Source organism: Echiichthys vipera (genome assembly GCF_963691815.1).
Source record: "Echiichthys vipera genome assembly, chromosome: 2".
Taxonomy (NCBI): Eukaryota; Metazoa; Chordata; class Actinopteri; order Perciformes; family Trachinidae; genus Echiichthys; species Echiichthys vipera.
Window position 1 is genome coordinate 21,393,985 of NC_139827.1, and position 25,111 is coordinate 21,419,095.

General features: G+C 39.0%; 2 protein-coding genes across 3 annotated transcripts; one reads left to right on the forward strand and one right to left on the reverse strand.

Moving 5' to 3' along the window:
- Positions 1-261: 261 nt before the first annotated feature.
- ftr84 (finTRIM family, member 84) lies at positions 262-5,645 on the reverse strand. Its single transcript, XM_083923902.1, has 7 exons — positions 4,971-5,645; positions 4,596-4,691; positions 3,982-4,215; positions 3,559-3,715; positions 3,403-3,459; positions 3,151-3,204; positions 262-3,015 (listed from the first exon to the last, which is right to left on the reverse strand). The coding sequence occupies exons 1-7, from the start codon at positions 5,541-5,543 to the stop codon at positions 2,474-2,476; spliced, it is 1,713 nt and encodes a 570-aa protein (XP_083780028.1). The 5' UTR covers positions 5,544-5,645; the 3' UTR covers positions 262-2,473.
- Positions 5,646-10,888: 5,243 nt separating this feature from the next.
- Positions 10,889-15,529, forward strand: tppp2 (tubulin polymerization-promoting protein family member 2). 2 transcript variants are annotated; one of them, XM_083937691.1, is made up of 4 exons: positions 10,889-11,029; positions 12,121-12,312; positions 13,222-13,375; positions 14,039-15,529. In XM_083937691.1, the coding sequence occupies exons 2-4, from the start codon at positions 12,122-12,124 to the stop codon at positions 14,228-14,230; spliced, it is 537 nt and encodes a 178-aa protein (XP_083793817.1). In that variant the 5' UTR covers positions 10,889-11,029; position 12,121; the 3' UTR covers positions 14,231-15,529. The 2 variants fall into 2 exon arrangements, with proteins under 2 accessions (XP_083793817.1, XP_083793816.1); XM_083937690.1 differs by lacking the exon at positions 10,889-11,029 and adding an exon at positions 11,376-11,424.
- The last annotated feature ends 9,582 nt before the right edge of the window (positions 15,530-25,111 follow it).

Below are 25,111 nucleotides of genomic sequence, written 5' to 3' on the forward strand. Positions count from 1 at the left end.
ATTGTTTTTTTGGTTAAATGTCTTATCTAACTAGGTTTATAATATTTTCATTTGTGTTTTGGACTCCCTTGAAAGCAAGATGGCACATCTCAAGGGGTTAATCCTAATAAGCAACAATACATTTGACTCATTACGGTCAGTTAAGTAGCTTTTGTAAAAAAAAAAAAAAAAAAAAGAAGAAACGTTTATAAACACAACAACAAAAAACTATGGTATTTATTTCAGGTTCTTAAAAAAAGAAAATAGATGTTGCATGGTGCAGAATGTATTCTCTTACAAATTAACAATTTTGAAAATGTAATTTATGAGAAATAAAAATGCTATTAATGATTTCTGTATTTTGCACTATACAGCATTTGTGTACCATAGTTTATGTGATGTATTGACAGATTATGAATTAAACATTTACAGAATGGGATTGACAGTGCAGTACTGTGACTGTAACTTTAAATCGATACCAAGAATCTATTCAGCATCCCGTGTTCATTACTGTGTTTTTATCAGGATAAAAATGAACGTTTCTACCATCAACCATACAGCTATGGCTCCACCATGGATGTCACCTGAAGAAGATACCATATCCAGCCTGGTGGAAATTCTGGCAGGAGTTGCATACATAGTTAATGTTCTCTTTGCCCTATCCACCAATGGCTACGTCCTGTGGTTAATAGTTAAGGGACGGCAAAATAAGATTGCTTCTGATTTTATCCCTCTAAACCAGATTGTGGCTGAGATCCTTCTCAGTCTCCTAGGCATTGTGTTTCTCCTGGAACTCAGCCTATCACACCCATTCCTCATAAACCTATATACGTTCTTGAGTTTATTGTTCCTTACTATGCGTCCCCTGGTGCAGAGCTACATTTGCCTGGAACAATACCTTGCAACTGTCCACCCTGTGATATTCCTCAGGTGTAAACCTTTGAGGTACAAGGTGGCCTGTTGCTGTGTTTCTTGGCTGACAGCAATTTTGCTGTCCATTGTTGATGTTACTGACAGTTTACATGGTACGTTTTTCTTATCAATGGCAGCTTTGTTACTGTTCTTGCTGCTGTTGATGGTTTTCTGCTGTTTTTCAGTTCTCAGAGCTCTGAAACACCCTGCACCAGGGGAGGTGCAGAGGAACAAACAAAGGTGTGACAGCAAGAAGAAAAGGGCTTTTAATATCATTTTGATTAATTTGGTCTATACAACTGTGTATCTGCTCCAAGTGACGGTTCTTGTATCCTCGAAGGAAACAATACTAGACCCCATTTTTTATACAGTGGCAACTGTAAATACCTGTTAATTTGTCACGACAGGTTTTGTACCACCTATCATTTATGTCTTTTGGGTGGGGAAACTGCACAGGAAATGCAATTGTCTATAGCTGATATCTGTGTGTTTGAAATGTGTCAACCCCATGTATTTAAGGCATTCATCCTAGATGCTAAGATATAACAAATAACTGAAATAAAAATGAGCCACTAGACAGGTACATGGATGCAGTAGTTAAATTGCTATTTCATCATTGGTGTACAATATTTGTCTTAAATATGGATCACTATGATATGAAATATATTACACTTGATATATGTATATGTATGTACAGTATATATATATATATAAGTATATGTTGCTTTGTTATCAAATATTATTAAGGCATGGTATTGCTTCACACCTTAATTGTGAAAGTTGGTCTTGTTGAGAAAATAAAATCTTGAATATTTACAACATAGATGTTTTGTTTTTACACACAAACAAACAAACATCCCCTCTCATACTGTCTGTCTGAATATACCTGTATTAGTTGTGTCACAATACCAAATGAATGACCTTGGTCCAATTCCTGCCTAAAATATATCAATACGGATACTGAAATGACACAACAGCGGAAAAATAAAACATCATCATAATAATGTGATAAAATATTAGATGACAGAATTTGGAACGATTTCAACTATTTTTATTTTTTTATTAATTAAAACACTCACACTCATGCCACTTTCAGCCATGTCTTTCTCTGTGACTGTCTGTCTCTATGAAACCACGCCAACTCTGGCTGCAGGCAGTGATGAAGCAGAGAGAAGCTGCTTACAGACACGCTGCCCCACTGTCGCACAAAGTTTACAAAGTACCGATACTAATAAAACGTGAAATAGTAACAACACTAACACTGTATTCACCCTCTGTCTGAAATGCTCCATTTAATGCTCTGTTTCTATAAAAAGCCCAGTCTGCCCTGATTGGCTTGCAAGAAAAAATTGGTGCATCTTGGCAAAGGCAGTTCTCAGGCCAGGGATGACGATTCTCAGATGGGGACAGATGTGACATAGAAAGGCGAGTCAAATCTGAGTGGTTTGTTGAACCACATTTTTTCAAAAACTGAGTGGTTGTGTAATTTACAATTTGTGGATTTGCAGGCACTGAAAAAGAGTCTTTCACAATATGTCCCCTTTAAAAGTACCTGTGAGTTCTATACCCTTCACATTAAATCTTAGTACGGCTTGGGTTTATGTTTTAACTGGCAGAGGGTAACAGAGGAGCCTACACCAAAACCAGCATACAAAGGTTCACTGAACTGAGCTTTAAATCTGTGGATGAGCTCCATAGTCTCTGATACTGAGTAATACGCCACAGTGTTGCCTGCATAATCCAGGTACACACCAATTCGTGTGGCCCTGGGGGCTTCAGGAAGGTCCCGGTCTACTTTGTTGTGCCAGGCAGAGTAGCCTGAGTCTGAGCAGAGTAGACTCCAAGACTTGTCATTGTAGCCCAGCAGGCTGTGTGAGTTCTTCCCTTTTCGGCTGATGCTCTTGTAGGCCACCCCGATGGAAAATTCCCCGCTCCACTCTGCCTCCCAGTAAAACCTAAAACCAGTCAGATGCTCTTTACACAGTACCTGCGAGAAGCCATCAAAGCGCTCTGGATGATCTGGGTGAAACTGGACTGTTTTCTTCCGTGTGACCCTCTGGTTCCCGTCCGACAGTATCAGCTCTTTATAGACTGTGTTTGGATCAAAAGACATCTTGGAGGAGTCTGGGGAAAGACAGCCATACAGACGACACAAATCATCTCACTGATAGAAAAAAAAAATTCATCCACTCACTTTCCATCACTCGTTTTCCCCCATAACAGACAAAATATGTCAAAGTAGTCACTTTGTGTACTCACATCTCAAGAAGTCTGCTCTGTTTTTTGGCTCCTGAAAATCAACTCTAGAAGGAACTGTTTGGATATGAAAACATGGACACATGTTATTTTGTAATACATTTTGCATTATTGTTTATTTTTCAATAAATCTAAAGTGAATTACATAATGGTGACTTTGAAAGGACTTTGAAACACTTTCTATCTTTCTTGCTTTGTTCTCTACCCAAAATTCAAATCTATTAAGCTATTGAACATATTTCAGTTGACACTTACCCTTGAGTCGTTTGTCTCCATTTCTTGGCAAAAGTATGTACACAGGGGTTTCACTAACTGTGAAAGTGATACAGCATTACGTTAGCCTGTTAGTCGACCACTTAAAGTTTTCAGAGTGTAAAGATATTTTGTCAAAATTGTCTACTAGACACAAACCTGTCTTGGAGATTTTGCTCAGTTCCTTTTTACAGATGTCGTCCAGATGTTCCTTCATCTCTGTGGCTGTCTTGCTCATCTCTCCAAAGGAGAACTGAGGATTGATGAGCACTTTGGGCACCATGGCCTCAGGAGGAACGCACAGGGTTGGAAAGTTCTATTCAACCAGAAAAGTTTTTTTTTTTTTTTTTTAAATAAAAGTGAAGAAAACAGGAAAAACAATTGATCCTGTATTTGCTGAACTGCATGTAGGTACTGTCTAATCTTGTCTAAATAAGAAAAGATAGATTCAAGTGTACATGCAAATCACAACAATGGTAGACAACATTAATTAAGTAAATTTAGCTTCAATGAGATGTAACTTGACAATAATTAAGTTGTGAATTTTAATATTTCTTGCAGCCCTGAATGCTCTTTCAGCACCTGCAGAAAGTGAATGTTGTCTTCTGTTTCAAGGATCTGCCTTAGCTCTGCATCTCTGCGCTGCAGCTCCATGATCTCCTGCTCCAGCCGGTCCACGTAGCCCTCAGCCTGCGACATCGCTGCTTGCATGTTGGCCATTATCATCTGATGTATTTCAGCCTTCCAGCGCTCCACCGCCTGCAGCATTTCGTGGAAGGTCTTATCACTTTCTGCCTGTGCTCGCTGGGCACCACTCTAAAAGGGAGAACCAGTTTGTTGAGAGGTTTTAGGAAAGGGCGGGGTGTGATATTTGATACCACCAACAGATGATGGCAATTATTTTTTTTAGATTCTATCTGAACTTAAAACAAGTCTTACTGCGACGGATGACAGGCAGGAAGCTCAGCAAATCATTTTGGATTTATTTTACATTTTAGTGTGCCATACGCTTTTTAGGGGCATTTTAAGATTACAAAAGAAAATTGTAAAAATGCCAGAAAGGTTAGAATTGCTTTAAATCAAGTTTTGATTCTTCCATCTGCCTATTTTCTCCCTCCATCTACAGCCATTAGAAAAATATTTAGCGCTGGTAAACAGCCATTATTTGTGATTTATTAGGAAATGTTTGATCTTACTTTGAGAACATCCACATTATGTCTTAGCTCCTGCAGCTCCTTCATCCTCTCCTGTATGATGTACTGAACTTCAGACTGGGTGACAACCAGTACTTTCTGTGGAAGAGCATGACAATAAGAAGACAGGCTTTGGTCAATCAGTTGAGAATAAGATCCAAGTCTTATCCATGGCATTTCGGATCATTTTTGATTTCTACTTCAACATTCAATATTAATGAAACTGAAAAAAAAGGAGACCGGCCTATTAAATCTACAACACACTGCTTTGAATATAATCAGGGAGTTTAAATTTCTTTCATGCAGCTTTTTCAGTCCATACACCAGGTCAATTTATCAGCAGAGTCAAATATTGACTTCCAAGCAATTCCAACTCACTTGTTTTTCAATGCGCTCTTCCTCTGCTGAGGTTATGTTGTGACCGCGATGCTCTCTCACGGTACACAGCACACAGACGCACATCTGGTCAGAGCGACAGAACAGCTCCAGGCCTTTCTCATGCTGGGGGCAGATCTTCCTGTCCAGGTGGCCCGTCTCATCCACCAGCTTGTGTCTCTTGAAGGTGGACGACTCATAATGCGGCTTGACGTGCGTTTCGCAGTAGTAGGCTAGGCACATGAGGCACGACTTAACGGCCCTGTTGCGACGACCGACGCAGAAATCGCAGAAGGATTCACGTTGCATGTCGGGGAAGGGAGTGAGCTCCGGGAGCTGGCGCCGTGGCTCCTGGTTCACGTCCGGCAGATTACGTCTCAGCACAGGCCGCGGTGTGAAGGTTGCACGACACTGTGGGCAGTTGTACACACCCATGTGGTCAAACTGGTCCCAGTAGATCTTGATGCACTCCAGGCAGTAGGTATCACCACATGGGATGGTGACTGGGTCTCTCAGCCCATCAACGCACAGGGGACAGTAATCATCTGGTGGTAGAGGGAAACCAGACTCAGCCATGATGATGCTCGATGAGACTAATATGGGACAAACTCAGGATCAGAATAGTAAATTTGTGTCAACGTCTGTTCTGGTCCAGAGAGTCCAACCACAGGCTCTTGTGACCCCACAGCTCCTTTTCAAACCAGCGTAAATGCTGTTCTCTGTTGATATATAAAGAGAAGGCTTTGTTTATACTGTAAACATAGGGTGGCGACTTCCCATAGAACCCTTTTCCCAGAATTGGAGTGAAAGTACCGAGGCAGCAAACATGACTGAATCTGCTTAACAAGCAGGAATTTCAGGTGTGAGGTCAAGTTGTCAGCAAAAAACACTTTTCAAGGCTAAGTGAATAATTAAAGTTCCATTCACTAACCTCCCGGCCAGCTGAGGCTGTGTTGGCTCAAGCTCAGACTGCCCTGCACAGCCATGTGATGTTCAAGACCGGCCTATTGAGTTAATACTCTTCAGAATCAAGAACGGTCCTGTGAAAATCGCCAGGATCTCTAAAAAAACGTAGATACAGAGAGTCCAACCAATAACACTTGTTGTTTCTCTACATCTCTCTCATGGTTGCTACAGTGTCGGACTCTACTCCCTCTGCTCCCTACTGATTTTTGTTTAGCCTCCTATCTTGATCTAATTATTTTTATCCAGACGTTACATAACTTTCATGACCACAAATATAAAATGGCCAACTATTTAATTGTTTTTTTGTTCATAAATTAATATAGAATGGTCGGAGCACAGCCTCATGGGAACTGCGTATCGCTCCAATAATTGCTCCGCTTTTCTCCAATGAATGAAAGGGGATGAATGAGCGGCTGACACAGAGAAAGAGGGCAAAGTTGGAGTAGTGGATTTTTTGCTCAGTTACACCTGATGGAGGGAATAAGAGTTTTTGTGTGGCTGTTATGTCTGGGAACTCAGGATGGGGCTATGCTTCAATAAGATTCCGGTTAACGCAAGTCCAGGACCTTCTTGTTGTGAGGCAATAATAACTGCTGAGTCACTGTGGTGCACTACTGAGAGTGAAGAGGCAAGAATGGAGAAAAAGAATGGAGTTTGGAGGAATGGAGGAAGGGTCATGAGAACTCAGAAAAAGTAGTAGAGTAGAACCTATATTAGTGAGAAAGAAGTGTGTTGTTGTCCTTGAACCTCACTTCCTTTAAATAATTGTTAACGCATTCCATCACTTGTATTGACGTTTAACTGAAAATATATTGCCCCCTGATACTGCGGTCTGTAATAGCAGGAACCTTTTAATATTTATTTTATTTTATTTTATTTTTTATATAATACAACATTCATCATAACACCTAATGTCAGCACAAAGTGTTTGCCAGTTGTGTAACACATTCAACTCAGAAACAAGACAGTAATTTGTTCAGGCATTAGCTTTATCATCTTTTTATTTACTTTACTTTCTCCCTAACCAGCATTCATCATGAGTGAGATATTTGCTGTACTAGTTAGTATTTACAATAGGGTGATACTTCGTACCCTTCACATTTCCACGAGTGACTGAGCATTGAGTTTCATGATGGTGCATGGAGTCAAAACAACTTGTTCTGTTTATCGTGTAAACAGAACACAGAGTACCAGTGTCACTATGTTGGTACCCATCAGAGCACATTGAAAGCCTGAACAGTGACAGAGGACAATACTGGTATTAAAATATATCAATTGTTTGACTGTCCACTACACAACAGTATGCAACAAAATCTCAGTAAATTATATTTCTTTTATCCTTTTTATTCCATGTTTTATCACAATTTGGTAAACATAGGAGTAACAAGTCTACTAATAAATGGAAACATATCTAATTTTCATCTTCTTCAAACTCTGGGAGGCACAGATTCTGAATTCTAAATTCCAGCTTAAACTGAAAATTAATTTATCCCATCTTCCATTAAAATACTAAATGCCAACAAGAGGTATATGACTATTATTTATTTCATGCCTTTTAGGTGGCACAGTGGAGTGGTGGTTAGCACTGTTGCCTCACAGTGAGATGGTTCCTGGTTTAAACCCCAACTGGGGCCCTTCTGTTAGAGATTGCATGTTCTCCCCATGTCTATGTGGTCCAAAGACAAGCATGTGTTAGGTTGATTGATGACTCTAAATTGCCCTTAGTTGTGAATGTTTGTTTGTCTCTATGTGCCCTGTGATAGACTGGCGTCCTGTCCTTATCTCCTTAAGTACTAACGTCTCACACTCAACATGTGAATTTAAGCACATTTATTTATTGAGTGTGTATTGTGACAGTGTTGATAAGTATGTTGTGTGATGCAGTGGCTCAGAGCCCAAGACAAATTTCCCTGTGGGACAATAAAGAATATTGTATCGTATCGTTTCTCATCTTTGTGTGTGTGTGTGTGTGTGTGTGTGTGTGTGTGAGTGTGTGTGTGTGTGTGTGTGTGTGTGTGTGTGTGTGTGTGTGTGTGTGTGTGTGTGTGTGGTGTGTGTGTGTGTGTGTGTGTGTGTGTGTGTGTGTGTGTGTGTGTGTGTGTGTGTGTGTGTGTGTGTGTGAGAGAGTTATGACTACTGATTATACTTGTGTGACAGATGGGTGTTAATGGGATGTCTCAGTTTTGTTACTTTGTCTAAAATTATTGATAGAGATGTACAAAGTATGTATATTACATTGCTGTGATTGTGTGCTTCCTGAAGAATGCCAATTTTGAAGTCCTACAGCTTTAGGCAATGCAATTCCCCTTCATATTCCTTTGCAAGTTATACATTGTAACACAACTCTTAAATTATACGGTATATATATGATACATATGTATGCCCCCATATGTATAGGGGTATACATATGTATCGTACATTATACCTATAACCTCTGTAGCTTTATAGTGTGTGGGCAAGAAACAAATTTGCATGACCATCAGTGGGCGGTTATATCTAAATGACTTCAGAGAAGGTTATTAACTAGTGTCAAGACAAACGGCCGTCCTCCACAGAGCTGGGTCTGTCCAACGTTCCTGCCTTTTATAGGGAAGGTTTTCGTTGCCACCGTACACCAGGAATTGTTGTGTCTATGTTGTGTTGTGTCTATGTGTTATGATTTGGCGCCATAAATTGAATTGAATTGATTTGAAAATAGTGTCATAAATATAATTGTAGAGTCTGAGCTTTATTCATAAGAGAGAAATGTTGAATCATGTTAAAGGATGATCTGCTCTTGAAATCACTGATTATATTTTTCATGCTTAATACTAGAATTTGGATACTGTCTGTTATAAACAGCCACTAGAGGGCCTGCTTATACCTCCTTTGAACACTTTTAATGAACTAAACTGTCTTATGGCTTCACCCTCTTAATATACTACTAAAATTCACCTTTGATGACTGCCATATTTACTTTTAAATAGCCATTTATGTTCTAAAGAACTGAGGTACAGTTCCATCAGGAAACAGGAGCTTTATTATTTGGTACGACTGAATCAGAGTGAACATATGTATATTTGTATGAAAATATGTAATATAATGTTTATAATTATTACTATTAGTCTTGCTGGATCATGCACATGATAAAGCAGTTTGAAGTGCTATGTAAAGACTGTGAAAGTATCAGGCTGCTAAATCTACAAAGAAGAGTCTTTAAACGAGCCATCAGGACTTCTGTAAAGTTCTGATGTCCCAACTATATTATATATGGGTAGAAAGTGCTGCTACAGAGCCGTTAGAGTCATTCTACAACTGCACTGATGGTGAAGGGAAGCAGAGACCCAGAAAAATTGACCAATCAGAGCAGACTGGGCTTTTTGAGGGGGACTTTAAGAGACAGGCACTAAAATGGAATGTTTCAGACAGAGGGATCTAAATACAGATATATTCAAACAGACATTAAGAGAAAATGAATGTGTTTTTTGAACAGTAGAGAATACTATAAACATAAACATAAAAATAACCTGGACTCCAACCTTCTGCTGACCTTCTACCGCTCGTCCATTGAGAACCTGCGGACATACTGCATTACAGCATGGTACAGCAGCTGCACCATGGCAGACAGAGAGAGGCTTCAGAGGGTAGTTGAGGCAGCACAGAAGATCATCAGCTGCCCTCTCCGCTCTCTGATGGACATTTACTCCTCCCGGTGCCTCAGCAGGGCGAAAAACATCATCAAGGACAGCTCCCATCCTGCATCTGTCCTGCTCAACCTTGCCACCTCAGGGAGGCGCTTCAAATACATCAGCACAAAGACAAACAGACTCAAGAACAGTTTCTTTCCCAAAGCCATAACCACCCTGAACTCATACATGCACTGACTTCATACTGACTTTTAACCCCCGTTCCTCCGGACTTCCCAATATCCACCTATTGTGCAATTTGTTTTCAATATGTGCAATATTCAGTACTGTTTTTCATATTTTTGAATCTTCTTTATGTGCAATATATTGTATAAAGGAATCCTTTATTGTTTTAATATATATTTATACAGCGCCACGGAACTCTGTACCTTTGTTTCGTCTTTTGCACTATTTATTACATTTTATATCTTGTTCGTCTGTACTGAGTAGTAGCTGCTTTTAATCTCATTGTACTGTGTTTAGTGACAAGAAAAGGCATTCTGATTCTGATTCTGATTTTTTCCTGCAGTCCCTGGACAAAAATATTAGCACATTTATCCAGTATAAAATTACAAGTGATTACAATTAAAAAAACTGAATCAAGGTCAAACTAATGTCAACATGATTGGTTGCTTAATATCCATTTTTGAGCAACACTGCGGAAAAAAAGTACAATAACTATATTGTGTAACATGAGCACTGTAGAGCAGCTGTGTCATACATAGGCCTGCTCGGTTTTCAAGGACTGATATTCAATTTGATTGACATGAAGCTGTGTGCTGGGATAATCTTTCCTGTAATGTGTCAGCTTTACGTAGTCAGTACTCTTTGTCCTTTGAAGGGCTGTTCTCATCTTTGTCCAGACAAGAGGGCTCTTGTTATTATGACAGTAAGAGAGAAAAAAGAGAGCAAGCAAGAGAGTGGGAGAACAACGCTGAGAGGACATGTAACAGCTGTGAGTTGAGTTTGGTGTTATAGGGGGCAGAATGAAGGGAATACTATTTTTTTATAGATTGACCACCTGCCTCAAAACAGGGACTTAAGATGAAATATCAGAAGATATTTAGCACATATGATCACAGCAATGAACTGAAATAAACACAATATGATAACGCTTTCCACTGAGGCGAGTTCATGCACAGAGGCAAGGAGCGGGAATAGATACAAGAGAGGATGAGTGCTCATGATGTCATTGGCTGTGCTGGTCGGTGCTCTCTCCCTCCTCCCTCCCCCTTTCCTCTCTCCTCATGCCTCTCTATATCTCTCTATCTCTGTCGTCATTGTGAGAAAGCCTGGGAGTGGCAGGAAGGAGGAGAGGCAGAGAAGAAAGAAGAAGAAGAAAAAAGGGGGAAGAAGACGAAGTCAAGCAGCTGTACGCAAATCAGGATTTTCCTGAATATTGTCACAGTATCCTTCCATTTACGGCAGCAGGTACACTCTACTCTCTTTGTCAGCATCATTGTTTCATGCATTAGCACCTACTACGACACATGGAATAGAAACAGCAGAAGAAATGTGTCTAAGCAGATGTTAAACACCTGCCATAACTAGATGTCTTATGTAGTAGTGACAGTAATGATAAATAATTTGTAATATTTATGTGGACTTTTTAACATATTTTATAGAAAAAGATTCAATGTTCTTTTCAAAAATTACATGCAGACATGTAACACTGGTCCAGTGACATTTATGTGCTTTATATTTTATGGTTTATTGCCTGAACCAATTCTCAACTGTTGTCTTTTTATCCACTCGCCCACCATTAAGTGTCCCCGAAAGGAACATGAAATTAAAAGCAAGCTGCTCCCGTAAGCCTCCATGAAAAGGTGCACTTAAATGCACTTTATATACATTTCAATGCATTTCTTTGTGTAAGAAATATTATGGAACAATTGCCTTTCTTTAAACAAAAGGTCTAGTTTTTTTCTGATTTCTGCCTTAAAATTATTTTTGTTATCATGTCACTGTTAATTCCCAACCTTCCTGAATGTATAGCTGTTTGGCAAACAGTAACAGGTTATGGACAAGGTGTGTCTGTGTGTGTTTGTGTGTCTGTGAAAATAAGTAGAGAAGAAAAGAAAGACAAGGAAAATGTTTGTTCAGTCAATGTACATTGAACAGCACAGCAGCCATTGTAAAATTGAGCTGATTGAATTAAATTGGCCTGAGAGCAGCCCGAGTAACACAAACATGATGGATTTGATAGTATGTATCAGCATGTGTGTATGAGACACTCTGCAAGAGGAAACACTCACTTAGACTGATCATGAATGCAGACATTTCTTGGCAGGCTGACCGTCAATCAGCTAATAGAGTCATTATGAATCTGTGTTCTTTCATTTCACTAAATGTCCTCACAAGGATAGAAAGTGAATGAACATCAACCAAAGTAAAGGCATAGTGCCATGACTCTTTGAAGGGCTTTCATTACGGTTTAGGGCAATGCAACCATATGTGAATATTAAGCTGATATGTTGAACATTATAAGTTTGATAATGTATATGTGTTTGTGTATATGTTAGTATGGCGGAGGGCTCAGTGTCTTTAAAAGAGGTGGAGATGTCCTTCCAGAAGTTTGCCATCCATGGAGACACTAAGGCAAGAGGGAAGGAGATGAATGGCAAGAACTTTGCTAAGCTCTGCAAGGACTGCAACATAATCGACGGCAAGAACGTCACTACTACAGATGTTGACATAGTTTTCAGCAAAGTCAAGTAAGATTTCATTCAGGTCAACTTTTCAAAGCTAAAACATTATACAACACAGCCACAGTGTAACAAAGAGCCAAGAAAAGCAAACGTATATGAACCAATATGAACTGTGCAAAACCATTGAGTCAGTAATCATTGACAAATTCATTTCAGTTTATCTCAGCATGCTCATTTCCACTAAACATAGTTCTTAGTTAAATACGGCTGAGGCTGATGGGAAAGTCATTAGTCTTGCAGGTGTTTGGTCATAAACCAAAGCATGGAACTAATTAAAATTCTGATTTGATGACAACATGATGCTAGAGGTAAAGTCAGGAGATCACCAAAGTAATTTCATCCCCTGGACAAACTGGAGATATGCATCAAATTTCATGGCAATCCACTTCTCTAAAGAAACAAAATGTTAACCTTGTGATGGTGCAGAGGAAAAGTAAGGGGGTCACCAAATGATTGATCCTCTTGGAACCATGCATGGATACAATTTCAGTCTGGATTAAAGTGATGGACTGACTGACTGACAAACTAGCACTGAGCCTTGCAACTTGTATAGGTAAAAGACAAAATTATTTCAATATTGCCAACAGATTCCTTTTGGGGCACAATGACGACAGCTACAGTGCAGCTTACCACATGCAGCAAGTCTTTCAGTATGGTCACTTTTCTCAGAAGTGTCTATCAGTGGCTAATTTAACTTAGCTTTCTAGATGAATGTGTTAAATATGCATGTCTATTTCAATTTCCAGTGCTTGATGCTTTTTAATGTAAAGAATGTCTAATAATATCACTGCCATATCTACCGGAACCCCTCTCTGCTAGACCCATGGCATTATATTAATATGCAAATAAAGGCACAGGCTATTGTTTGGATGATTTTCCACTTAAAACATTTGACAGCACTGTGTGTTTCCTCAGGGCCAAGTCTGCTCGTGTAATCACATTTGAGCAGTTCAACCAGGCCGTGACAGAGTTGGCTCCCAAACGTTTTAAAGGAAAAAGCAAAGAAGAGTCGCTTCAGCAGCTCTATGGTCTGATTGTTGGTAAGGAGCCTACCAACGTCGGAATCACTGTGAGTATTTCATCAGTTCCAACCTCCACATTCTGACCTTTTAGCATCCAGGTTAATAAGGCCACATAATATGGCAGTTCAGCAGAAAGAAATCATCGCAATCTATTTGGGTAAGTTTTACAGAAACTTGGGTTAAGCAACTGTTAACCTGGCTGTTAGCCTGAGTTGCTATAGTATCTGAGCTCCAACAATGTTGAATCTCCTTCATTGAACATAATCAACAATAAGCCTGGCTTATTAGGTAAGCTTGCTTCATGGAACGGGCCTCTGGTCTATGAGCCATGACCAAAATAAAGTGCTTTATTGTAGTGATTTCCAAATGAAGCCTCATGAACCACTAGTTGTGTTTGTTGAGCCCGCTAGATGGACCTCTAAATGAATGGTAATTCAGTGTGTTTTAAACCCTTTGTTGAACAGAGAGCTCCATCTAGTGGACTCAGAAAATAATGAAAATGGGTTCATGAAGCTTCATTTGGACATTGCTTACAATAAAGCACTTTATTTTGGGAACAAACTAAAAATAAGAAGATGGAAAAATGTGTGTGTGTGTGTGTGTGTGTGTGTGTGTGTGTGTGTGTGTGTGTGTGTCTGTTATCTGAATGAAGAAAGGAGTGAAATAACTGCTTTAAAAATATATACACATATATCTTCTACTGTTTTTAGAAAGTGACTAAGGCAGCAGCAGTGGACAGATTGACCGATACCACCAAGTACACTGGAGCTCACAAGGAGCGATTCGATGAGTCAGGCAAAGGAAAAGGAAAGGCCGGGCGTGACGACATCCCAGACACCAGCGGCTATGTGGGAGCTTACAAGGGCAGCGGCACTTATGATGAAAAAGTGAAGGAAGCATAATTCTGCTGACAGATAATGAAAACATTATTTCAATAACTTTGAGTAGGGGTGTTTAAAAACAACATCAATTTATTTATATTTATTGTGGAACTAGCATTCATTATTTTGAGTTTCCTAAGTGTTTTCATAAGGGACAACCAGGATGAGTAACTTAAAGGAAATTATTTCATGAAAATAATCCAAGGATAATAAAAATACTTAGCTGTAGTCAGTACAGGAATGTTTAAAGGGTCGTAGCATGAACAACTTATGGTGCTCTGTATATTTCTAATGATTCTACAGGGACCAAAAGATGAAACTGTACTCGTAAACAATAATGCTTTATATAAACTACTTTAACTCTGCTTTGTACTATATTAACACTTTGCCTAAGTATTGACATAGTTTCTAGCGTGAATGCTCTGATATACAATTATATAGTATATCTTACTTTGTCTAACTTCATTTGCTAGGCTTATCACTTTATTGCACAGTGCCTTTTTGCTACATGAATATTTTGCTACAGTGCCCATGATTATTCTTGTCATGAATTGTATTTATATCATTAAATGAAATGTATATTTACAAGTGAAAAAAAATACAACAAGCAGTAGATAACACAGGATTATACTATACTGATGAAGCTACAGTTCAGGATACATTTATAATTCTTTCATGCTGTTTTATTTTGTTCAAAGATCAATAGAGAATGCTGCTTTTCTCCCAGAATGAAGGACTGAAAATTTCATTTAAGATAAATAAATGTAAAAAATCAAAATAGGCACCTGAAAATGCACCAACTTGATGGTTTTACATGGATACATATTATTATTATCATCACATTGTACGTTCTGCTTCATGCATGCAGCATTGTAGCATCATAATAGAATAAAAAACTAACTTGAATATGCAGTATTTGGGAAAAATATTGTAAGAGTATACATTACAATGCCCTCAAAATCAAGTTTTAGACCATGACATTTGCTTTAACAGACTCAGTGCTGGTTGATATCTGAGTAATTGTACAATTGAATCAGTGTGTTATGACACATACTGCACATACTTGTCTATCACAACCATACTACCAATAACTCACTTAAGAAGTGATTTTTTTTTTTACTTACAAAGAGCTTCATTGAGCTTATACAATAGGCTACATGTCAATTGAAAAAAACGGAGTGGCTTTACAGCAATGACGATTAAAGCTACTTATCCTCACCTAACACCTGTTGATTTTCAGTAATAGCTGGGATACAGTTTCCCAGTATAAAGAGCCTTTCCAGAAGAATAAACACTCAGCATTCATTCATCCTTCTACCTGGCCCCTCCTTGTAATGTGACACTGATGGCATTTATGGAGGATTCATAGGAATCGTTGCATGGTGCTTATGTTTAAAGATAACTTACCTCTGTCGTATCTCAAACTATGGGCCTGAGCTGATAAGCATCACCTGGGTTTTGTGTGGACAGTGCCATTGAATTCCATAACGACCTGTATTCTGTGGATCGCCAGGCTCCACTCATGATTCACTAAAACCTCATAATGAGTCATAATGAATAAATAATCCAAGAAATGAATACCATATAAAACACAGTTGTGAGTAATCTTTTGTGTTTTGAAAAAACTTCTTCATCTATTCAAATTCACTGCTGTTTTATTTGGTAAAACATCCTGTCAATCTTAAGACGTTTAAACCTGCTCAAACTGCTTTTGGGACCACAGCTGTAAACACAACATTGACATAATAACATCTTAAAAAATTCACTTGGGGAATTTTACATGCAGCGGATTTGGAGCAGCCTTCCTATTTACAGTATATATTCACTCTCCACTTTGTTCACTAATTCATTGTTAATATTTAATTATTAACTGCGTTTGTCATTTGGTGGTGGACAACTAGTGTAGTGCTGATTTTTAGAGCTTTTCACTGAGAACGGCGTCCCGCGGCATCTAGAAACAATTCAAACGAAAGTGGTGAGAGTGAATTAAAGTACAGTAAATCTAAAACAATTAGTTCAAAGGTGCTAAAAAGCTCCACAGGGGAATGGTATAATAAGGTGATAATTATATTTGAGTGCATCACAACATCCAGAACCTTTCATTACATGTAGTTATCTGATCCTACTGAAGCCGTGAAAGGCAATATTAAAAACTTCCCTTCACTTTTCTTTATGTTGTGTGCGTCAGGCTCGCTCACAAAACAGCCTGATTAAGCCTCAAAGGTATAAATTTAGTTTTTTTTCACCTTGCCTTTCAGGGCTTCTGTATTATCCTTATAAAAGTAGTGATGTCCAAATAAAGCCTCATGAACCACTAGTTACATTTGTTGAGCCCACTAGATGGAGCGCTTGGTTTAAAGAAAAGGGCTCAATAAATGGTAATTCAGAGTGTTTTCAACCCTTTGTTGAACAGAGAGCCCCATCTAATAGATTTAGAAAATAATGAAAATGGTTCATGAAGCTTCATTTGGACATTACTATATAAAAGTATTGATTATTGCAGCTTTAAGCACAGTTATGTGACACAAATAAGAATGGATTCAACTTGTATAACAGACAAGACAAACAAACCATTGCGGGTCTGCATTATTTCAAGTTCAAGTTTGAGAAAATAAATTAGGTTGTACACTGTTATGAAGAGAATCGTTATACTTTGAGAACAAAGACACAAAGAGTGTCACAGGGAGTCATAATTTAAACTCACTAACCTACATTGTGAGACAAGTGAGGTTATGACTCAACACTTTCAAACTGCCCTCTCGTAGTCCAGCCATGATTGACAGAAGGACACTCTATCGGATACACCAATCTAAACTAAACCAGGGCCTTCTTTGATCTGGTTTCATCAGTTTCCAATAGATGCAGAAGGATAATGCAGCAGGCTTATCCTAGACAACAAACTAAGAGAGCCTATCAGCCAACCTGACACCTCCGACCTAATAACCAACTTATACACACAGCTTCTGTAAGATACAATCTTTAGGAGATTTTTTATATACACTGGGGATCAGGATGGTCCCTACTGAAACCTGCCCTCACAGGTCACACCTAGCCTGTGGAGCACAGGGTTGACTGTTGACTGTTCCCTCCACCCACTTGGAAATAAAAGTGACGTGAAAAGTAACCAGTTGTCTCCTACAAGTCATTGTGCATATTCCTGCAAGAACAAAGGTCGTCAGTATTTGTGTATTTTACCTTTCATTTTCATTGCACTGGACACTGGAATATAATATTTTGCCTGGAAGAGGAGATTCGGTGCTGAACTGCAGTGAGTCAAGATTTTTTTACGGTAATGATGCAAATACAAAGCCACTTCTCAATTTTCATGTTGTGGCAGGTGTATACCGGCTTTTGCTAAAACATTAAAACCACTGTATTTTGGTCCCTCTCTTTTTCTAGCTTGTGTGGAAAGAGTTTTTCTAAAAAAAGTTCATTTTTAATTTGGATATTAACTTAATTGAAACTAGTTTTACAGTTAAGATGCAAAAAACAGTGTTTACCAGTGTAAAAAAAATACATCTTGTGCTTTTCTACTGATGTTAATTTTTACAAATGACCCTGTCTGCAGACATTTCCTTGTGTTGTGAGATGAGAGCTATAGCATGCAGTCTGTTCGTCTTGGGCCTGCTGTGGGACAGCGTGAGAGCGGAGAACCCCATCAGCAGCCTTCGAGTAGCAGCAGGTAAACGGTTATACAACTATTTTACAACTTTACATGGTGAAAGACGATCAAGGGTTAACAAGGCATGTTGGTTAGAAGGGGGTTTGTCGTGCAATGTGAATCGGTGACAAAGATGTGAGCTGTCCAGTCAATAGTACAGTGGAAAAAAGAGAATAGGAACATCATATTGTGCCAACTACATTTTGTATAGTATTATTACAAATTCTCCCAGTGAGGTCTCGTTTAAATCCTATTTTGATGTACAGGTCAACGCATTCTCATCAACAGGTTCAAAGGATATTGTACGAAAGGTATGCACAACAATTTGTAAGAGGTCTTACAAAAGGAATTCAGGAATTCAGCAAAACTTCCTTTTAGGGGACAAAAGATGATGGTTAGGGCTAGGCATCAAAACAACATTGTTAGGGTTAGATAAAAGTTGTGGTTAGGCTTAGTACTACTGGGACATGAACACCAGTCCCCAGGATAAAAGTCCTGTGTTTTGTTTTGCAGTTTTCATCCAACTAAATGCAAATCACCAGAGATAATTCTTCCTCAAAACAATCCCATAGGTCGTTTGTACAAGTAGGTTATTACAACCCATATTTACATTTAAAGCAGCAGCGACCAGTAGTTGTAGTTACTAGACAGCAGCAAAGACGAAGTTGTAGTAATTGAATTGAATCGCAAAAGTCAAATTTCTCACATAGAGCGCACGAATGTGTCTCCTTTATTTAGTGAAAAAAAACTCAAAAGAAAACAACCAAGATGGCACTATTACGTAACCCAAACATGGGTCCCAACATCATCACGCACACATATTATTTAAAGAGACCACGATCCCGGGACTGTCAGGCTTACATGCAGAACTCATTACATTAAACAACTGCATGAAATAACAGTGTGAAGAACCACACTTAAGAACAAGGGTGAATTATGTAAATCACATGCACTACAAAGTCAAGTGACGTATTAAAAGCGACATCATCTGCATAGGGAATAGATCGGCTGGATGGATGTGTGACAAATGACCTATGTGGTTGTTTAGGATGAAGGACTATATATATATATATAAGTAAGTATAAGATAAGAGTCTTTTCCTTCCATGTTTGTAGAAGCGTGGGAGGGGGAGCTGCCGTGCAGAAAGTGGGACTGTGAGTGTACATTCATGCGCCAGCGAGGCTGCTGCTGTGCCGCCCCTGAGCTCCAAGAAGTGGAGGATCAAATCTTTGTGAGAATGATGGACCTGTCTACAAGCATGTCCCAGCTGGGTGACAGCCTCCTTGAAGTCATAGGTAGTCTGAATACTAAACACTGGTAGAAACAGTCCACACCATTACAAAAGTCTGAGTCTGTTTGTTTTAGGGACTGCCTATACTTAGATATAAATTGGATGTTGACCGAAAATCATCACACCTTGGCAACAATAATAATTTCCAATTTTAGTCTGAAAGTTTGTGTTTTTTTCAACTTTCAATAAGCTTTCATGGATTAAAAAAATCTTGCCAGATTGTCAGATTGAATTAACTTTTTGTTTCACGTCATACAGTATTATTATTTGTAATTGATCTGCATTATGTGTCTTAGCCCATTTTTTTTCAGAGAGAGGTTTCCTTTGTTTTATTTTGCTCGGACCAATCAGAAGCGAGTAGCAATCATAAACTATTTTCAGTTGACACAAAAACCTGCAGTAGTAGTTTGGATCGGTTTGTTTTTTTCATATTGATAAAAAAAAGTCTATTTAAGAGTTGTAAAGTAGTCTTAAGTAATTAAATTGACTTAAAACTACATTTGAACCTGCTTCGATTTTATCCCCACTTGCCATTTTTACAAAAATGTAGCAAGATATATGTAGGAATGTCATACAGTCTATGATACATGTTCGCATGAAGTCCCCATTCTTAATCCCACCTACTGAGGTCTGATAAGCCGTTTCTCGGAATAGCAGTTCATGGGCACAACCCCAGACCTATTTGAATTGTTGAACAGATCTGAGATGTGGGTGGTGATTCAGAGCTCTGGAGCCAGGTCAGAAAATGGGGTAATTTTGAACAATGTTGAAAGCACACCTGACATTAATAACATGCAAGCGTGGTTTTCTTTCTCTGTTGGCTGGCTTTTGTCTCAGGAGGGTTGAGGGTTGCATTCACAGCCTCCATGAGCTCCAGAACAAACTGCTTTGGACCTTTCACCAGAAACAACCCTATTCCTTATGATAACATCACCCTCAACCATGGAAGTGGATATAACCCTTCCCTGGGTAAGTGCCCTACATATATTGTACTGTATTACTAGCAACTTACCAACTAACCACATACAAGTAGTGAAATTAGCTGCTTTAGTATTTGGTTAGATTACCTTACACATTCATTAAATGCTACTAAGTTTATTGGCATTACTCCTCCATTTACCCCCAACTGACATTTGTATCTGTGAAAGTGCAGACGTGCCTGGTACAAATTCAATTGAAAAATGCTATTTGTTCCAGGTATATTCACAGCTCCTCGTTCCGGACTGTACTCCTTCTCCTTCTCGGTCTATTCCAAGTTGGGTGGGAAAGGTGAGAAGATGTACTACAAGGTGCAACTCATGAGAAATGGGGAAGTGGTTGCATCCATTTGGGAAGATAACAGAGAGGACTCAGAAGATAGCAGCTCCCAGACAGTACTGTTGTCGCTTCAGCAGGGAGGCCAGGTCTATGTTGAGCTGGTAACTGGCAGGCGGCTATGTGGGAACATCCAGAGCCTAAACACCTTCTCTGGCTCCTTGATACACACTACTCTGGCCTAATATTGACTACTTAACTGTGGTTTGACATATCTGCCTCATCCAAAGCTTACACGCCTTTACTATTTTTTTTCTCAAATGTAAAGCTGAAATTATCAAAGTGAAATAAAGATGAACATGAATTACCTTGTATGTAACTGCACTCTGTTGTCCTTTTAGAACTTCAATGGAAATATAATCAAATGCATTTGTGCGATTTTATTGAAAATAAAAAGCGTCAGTAGCCTATAAACCTTTTCAAAGTTGTAAACAAAAATATTCTAAATGTGTCATAGTTTATTTCCTGTTGCAGTGAATGTGAATGACATCAGCTGATAGAAAGTCAACCAGCGTCAAGGCTGTTGCCTCAGCAATGGAATTCTACTGAAAAATGTCTGACAGATGTCTGCAATAATATCTGAATCACTCATTCAAAATAAGTTTTAGGTTATTTTTCAATACCACTAACATATTGCCGACTTCAATAACTTCATCAGTCAATTGTGCTTACAACACAGTTTCCATTGTGCTGTAATCTTCTGTAGCCCATTTCTCTCTTTCCAGCTCTTTTTCTACATGCGTCACATGTGGGATCAAATTGATGCTTTGTAAATTGTCTGTGTGTGTCATCAAATTGGTAAACATGTTTCTTCATTTATTTGTGTTGTGTCATCCTGTACTGCAAGGGTTTATACCTGAGGTACCGCACAGGATGTACGACTGCAAGGTAGCGTTCTATACAGACAGAGCTCTGGTATTGCATCCTGGCTGTGAATATTATGTTGATGAGTTTATTTGCCCTGTCTGTCATTTTTAGTGGTGGAAAATCATGTTGTGATTAGTAAAGGTGGCCCCAGAATAAAAAAGTTGCTCTGTGAGGACTATGTGGAACTCACTTCCATTCTGTCTGTCGAGAAGGCAGGAGATGATATCAACAGCCAAAGCACCCGGCCATTAGTAGGCCGAGAGACCAGGAACTAAGGCCGGATTGCAGGATGACTGATGGAAGAATGCACACAGAGACCACCCCTAAAATCTGTGCGGTAACTGTCTCTTGCTGTGAGGTTCTCCATGTTTCCTGGAAAGTTGTACAGGAAAAAAAAATGCATTGTAAAGGAATACATTTTTCTTCAACATTTGGCTGAACTCAACCCTTTCTCAATGAGTAAAATTAGTGATTAGTGCCCTTTACATCCAGTTATCAAGGGGGAAAGTATGAGTTACTAATGAGTCACTACAAAATGTCACAAATTTGTACATACGCTTTTTTGTAAGGGCATTTTCTGGTAATTTGTTTACCAATTTGCCAAATATGCTATTTACAATTGCTAACCCTATAACCCTGTTGATTCAATTGAAGCTTGACAAAGGCACAAACTTTGCAGTAATCTTCGCTTTTTTACCAAATTTTCTTCTTTAAAAAAAACAGTACTAAACCTCTGAAGGTGTCTAGAGTGAATGTAAATAAAATCTGCAATTCATAAAAATTAAATGCTTGTATGAAGAAGCAGTGATAATAAGAGATGACAAGGGATTACCATGGCAACAAAATGTACGGATCATTTTCCTTCATGAATTAATTTTTTCACATATTATTTTGAAAGGTAAATGAAGTCTAGAGATTTGAAAGCACTAACCTGGTCTTTCTGTGAGATTGTTGAAGTTTATTCCCACTAAACAGTAGCTATATCTATCTATCTATCTATCTATCTATCTATATATATTAGGGGTGGAACGGTTCACAAAATCCACTGTTCGGTTCATATCACGGTTTTTCGGTTCAGTTCAGTTGATTTTTTCTATTTCTTTTAGATTCTAAAAATACCATGTATCAGATCAGTAGCCTAATAAAAAAAAAATGTTTATCAGATATTCTTAAGGACATGTCATGCAATCATGCAAAAACTGAAATAATAAGGCAGCTTGTTTAGGGATTACTGTAACAATCTTAAATGAAAGTGAAGTGAGATTTCGAAACAGTAGGAGACACATTGCTACATTTACCCGTTTATATATTTAGTTGGCAAAAAGGTAAACAATTGTTTGCCTTCTAGGTAAGAATATAAACACTTTTACATTATCAAATCTCAGAAAAAATGAAGAAAATAGGTTTTCTTTCACTAAAATAAGCACAAACAGCAATCACTGAACTGACTTTGTCACCAATCCTGTTCGTGATTTTCATGGACAGGATATCGAGGCGTAGTCGTGGTGGGGAGGGGTTGCAGTTCGGTGGGCTAAGGATCTTGTCTCTGCTTTTTGCAGATGGCATGATCCTGATGGCATCGTCAGTCAATGACCTTCAGCACTCACTGGATCGGTTTGCAGCCGAGTGTGAAGCGGCTGGGATGAGGATCAGCACCTCTAAATCTGAGGCCATGGCTCTCAGCAGGACACCGGTGAATTGCTTACTCTAGGTAGGGAATGAGTCCTTACCCCAAGTGAAGGAGTTCAAGTACCTCTGGATCATGGTCACGAGTGAGGGGACGATGGAGTGTAAGTTTGGCCGGAGAATCGGAGCAGCAGGGGCGGTGTTGCAGTCGCTCTACCGCACTTCTGAGCCAGAAGGCAAAGCTCTCAATCTACCGATCAATCTTCGTTCCTACCCTCACCTATGGTCTCATAAGCTGGGTCATGACCGAAAGAACGAGGTCGAGGGTATAAGCGGCAGAAATAGGTTTTCTCAGGAGGGTGGCTGGAGTCTCACCTAGAGATAGGGTGAGAAGTTCAGCCACCCGTGAGGAACTCGGAGTAGAGCCGCTGCTGCTTTGCGTTGAAAGGAGCCAGTTGAGGTGGTTCGGGCATCTAGTAAGGATGCCCCCTGGGCGCCTCCCTAGGGAGGTGTTCCAGGCTCGTCCAGCTGGGAGGAGGCCTCGGGGAAGACCCACGACCAGGTGGAGAGATTATATCTCCACACTGGCCTGGGAACGCCTCGGGATCCCCCATAGAGCTGGTTAATGTGGCCTGGGAAAGGGGAGTTTGGGGTCCCCTGCTAAAGCTGCTGCCCCCGCGACCCGACCCCGGATAGAGAAGATGAGATGAGATGACGTGCCTTTGCTGAGGAGCATGTTTTGTGGACAGAGGAGAACTGATCCAGAGTGCACTTCAGTGATGAGAGTACGTTCAATTTATTTTATTTACTGACTGAACCCAAGTTATGTAAAGAAGTCAATTCAATTTGAAGGAAGAAGTGTCATGGCAGTAGGAGTTGAGCCTCTTGTACAGCTACATAGCAGGGTGAATGCAAATGTGTACGTGAACCTCCTTCAGAAACATGCAATAACATCACTGTAATTGTCTCCCAATCAGCCCACAATTTACATGCATGACAATGCCCCCCCGTCACACTGCAAGCAGTTAAGCAGTTCCTTGGAGCTAAGAATAGTGAAACAATGAAATAGCCAGCCCAGAATCCAAATCTAAACCTCATTTATTCATTTATTTGTTTATTTCGGGCATGTCAGTTAGATCAATCATCATCACACATTATCTTAGTTTAAGTCACTCTGGAAAATCCTTGGCAACAAAGTTTTGTTTAAGAAACCCACTACAGTAACCGAACTACCGAGATTGCAAGAAGAATGGACCAATATCAAACCACAGCAGTGTGAGAAACTAGTGATGTCCTGGGCCTCTACACTTCCTATTAAATTTTGAATTCTATAGCCCTAAGAAAACCTTGTTTAAATCTCCTCCTGTGACACAATGGTTACTGTTCTCTCATTTTGCTCACTGTCTTTCTCACAAAATAAAGGTTTTTGTTGAAGTGCCTTGGTTATTTAAAAAAAATCAAGTATTTCTTAGTTGTTCTCTAATTTTGATCTCCACTGTATATATATATATATATACATATTAGAATAAAGTATGAAATTAAGTATTGTGACAAGACTATTTTCACCAGTTTAATCGCAATCAATGAAGGGCATCATCAACCATGTACATTTGGATGTTCTAGCTGTTAATGATGTATTTTGTTTAAAGAAACATATATTATTTGTGGCCAGTGTTTGCCAAGTTACGTTAAATCACATTTTATATATTAAACAACAACAAATAGTTAGCTTTCATAATTTCTGCTCTGTCAAATTTTCCTTTTTCAGTAACTGAAAAGGTACCACACCAATACATCACATGTTCTGTATTTAACCTTTAGAAATAGAAGTATTGTCTTCTGTGACTGTAACAAAAGCATTTTAACACCAGGTGTTATAGTTTTAGGTTTAGTTTATTTTAGTGAAAGCAAGAAATGTGAATACAACATTACATGGGAAACTGAGAGCAAACAAGCAACAATATTGTATTAAGAAATTAAAAGAGTTATATTCATTGAGCAAAAAGCAGGAATTTGTTCATTCAGTTATTCAACAGATTCCAACAAGAAAAGTCTAAAAGATGTCTCTTAAAATTGTACACAGTAATTAAAATGTTGTTGGAGAAGTGTTGAAAACATCAGCCCGCAATGATCAAACAAACTC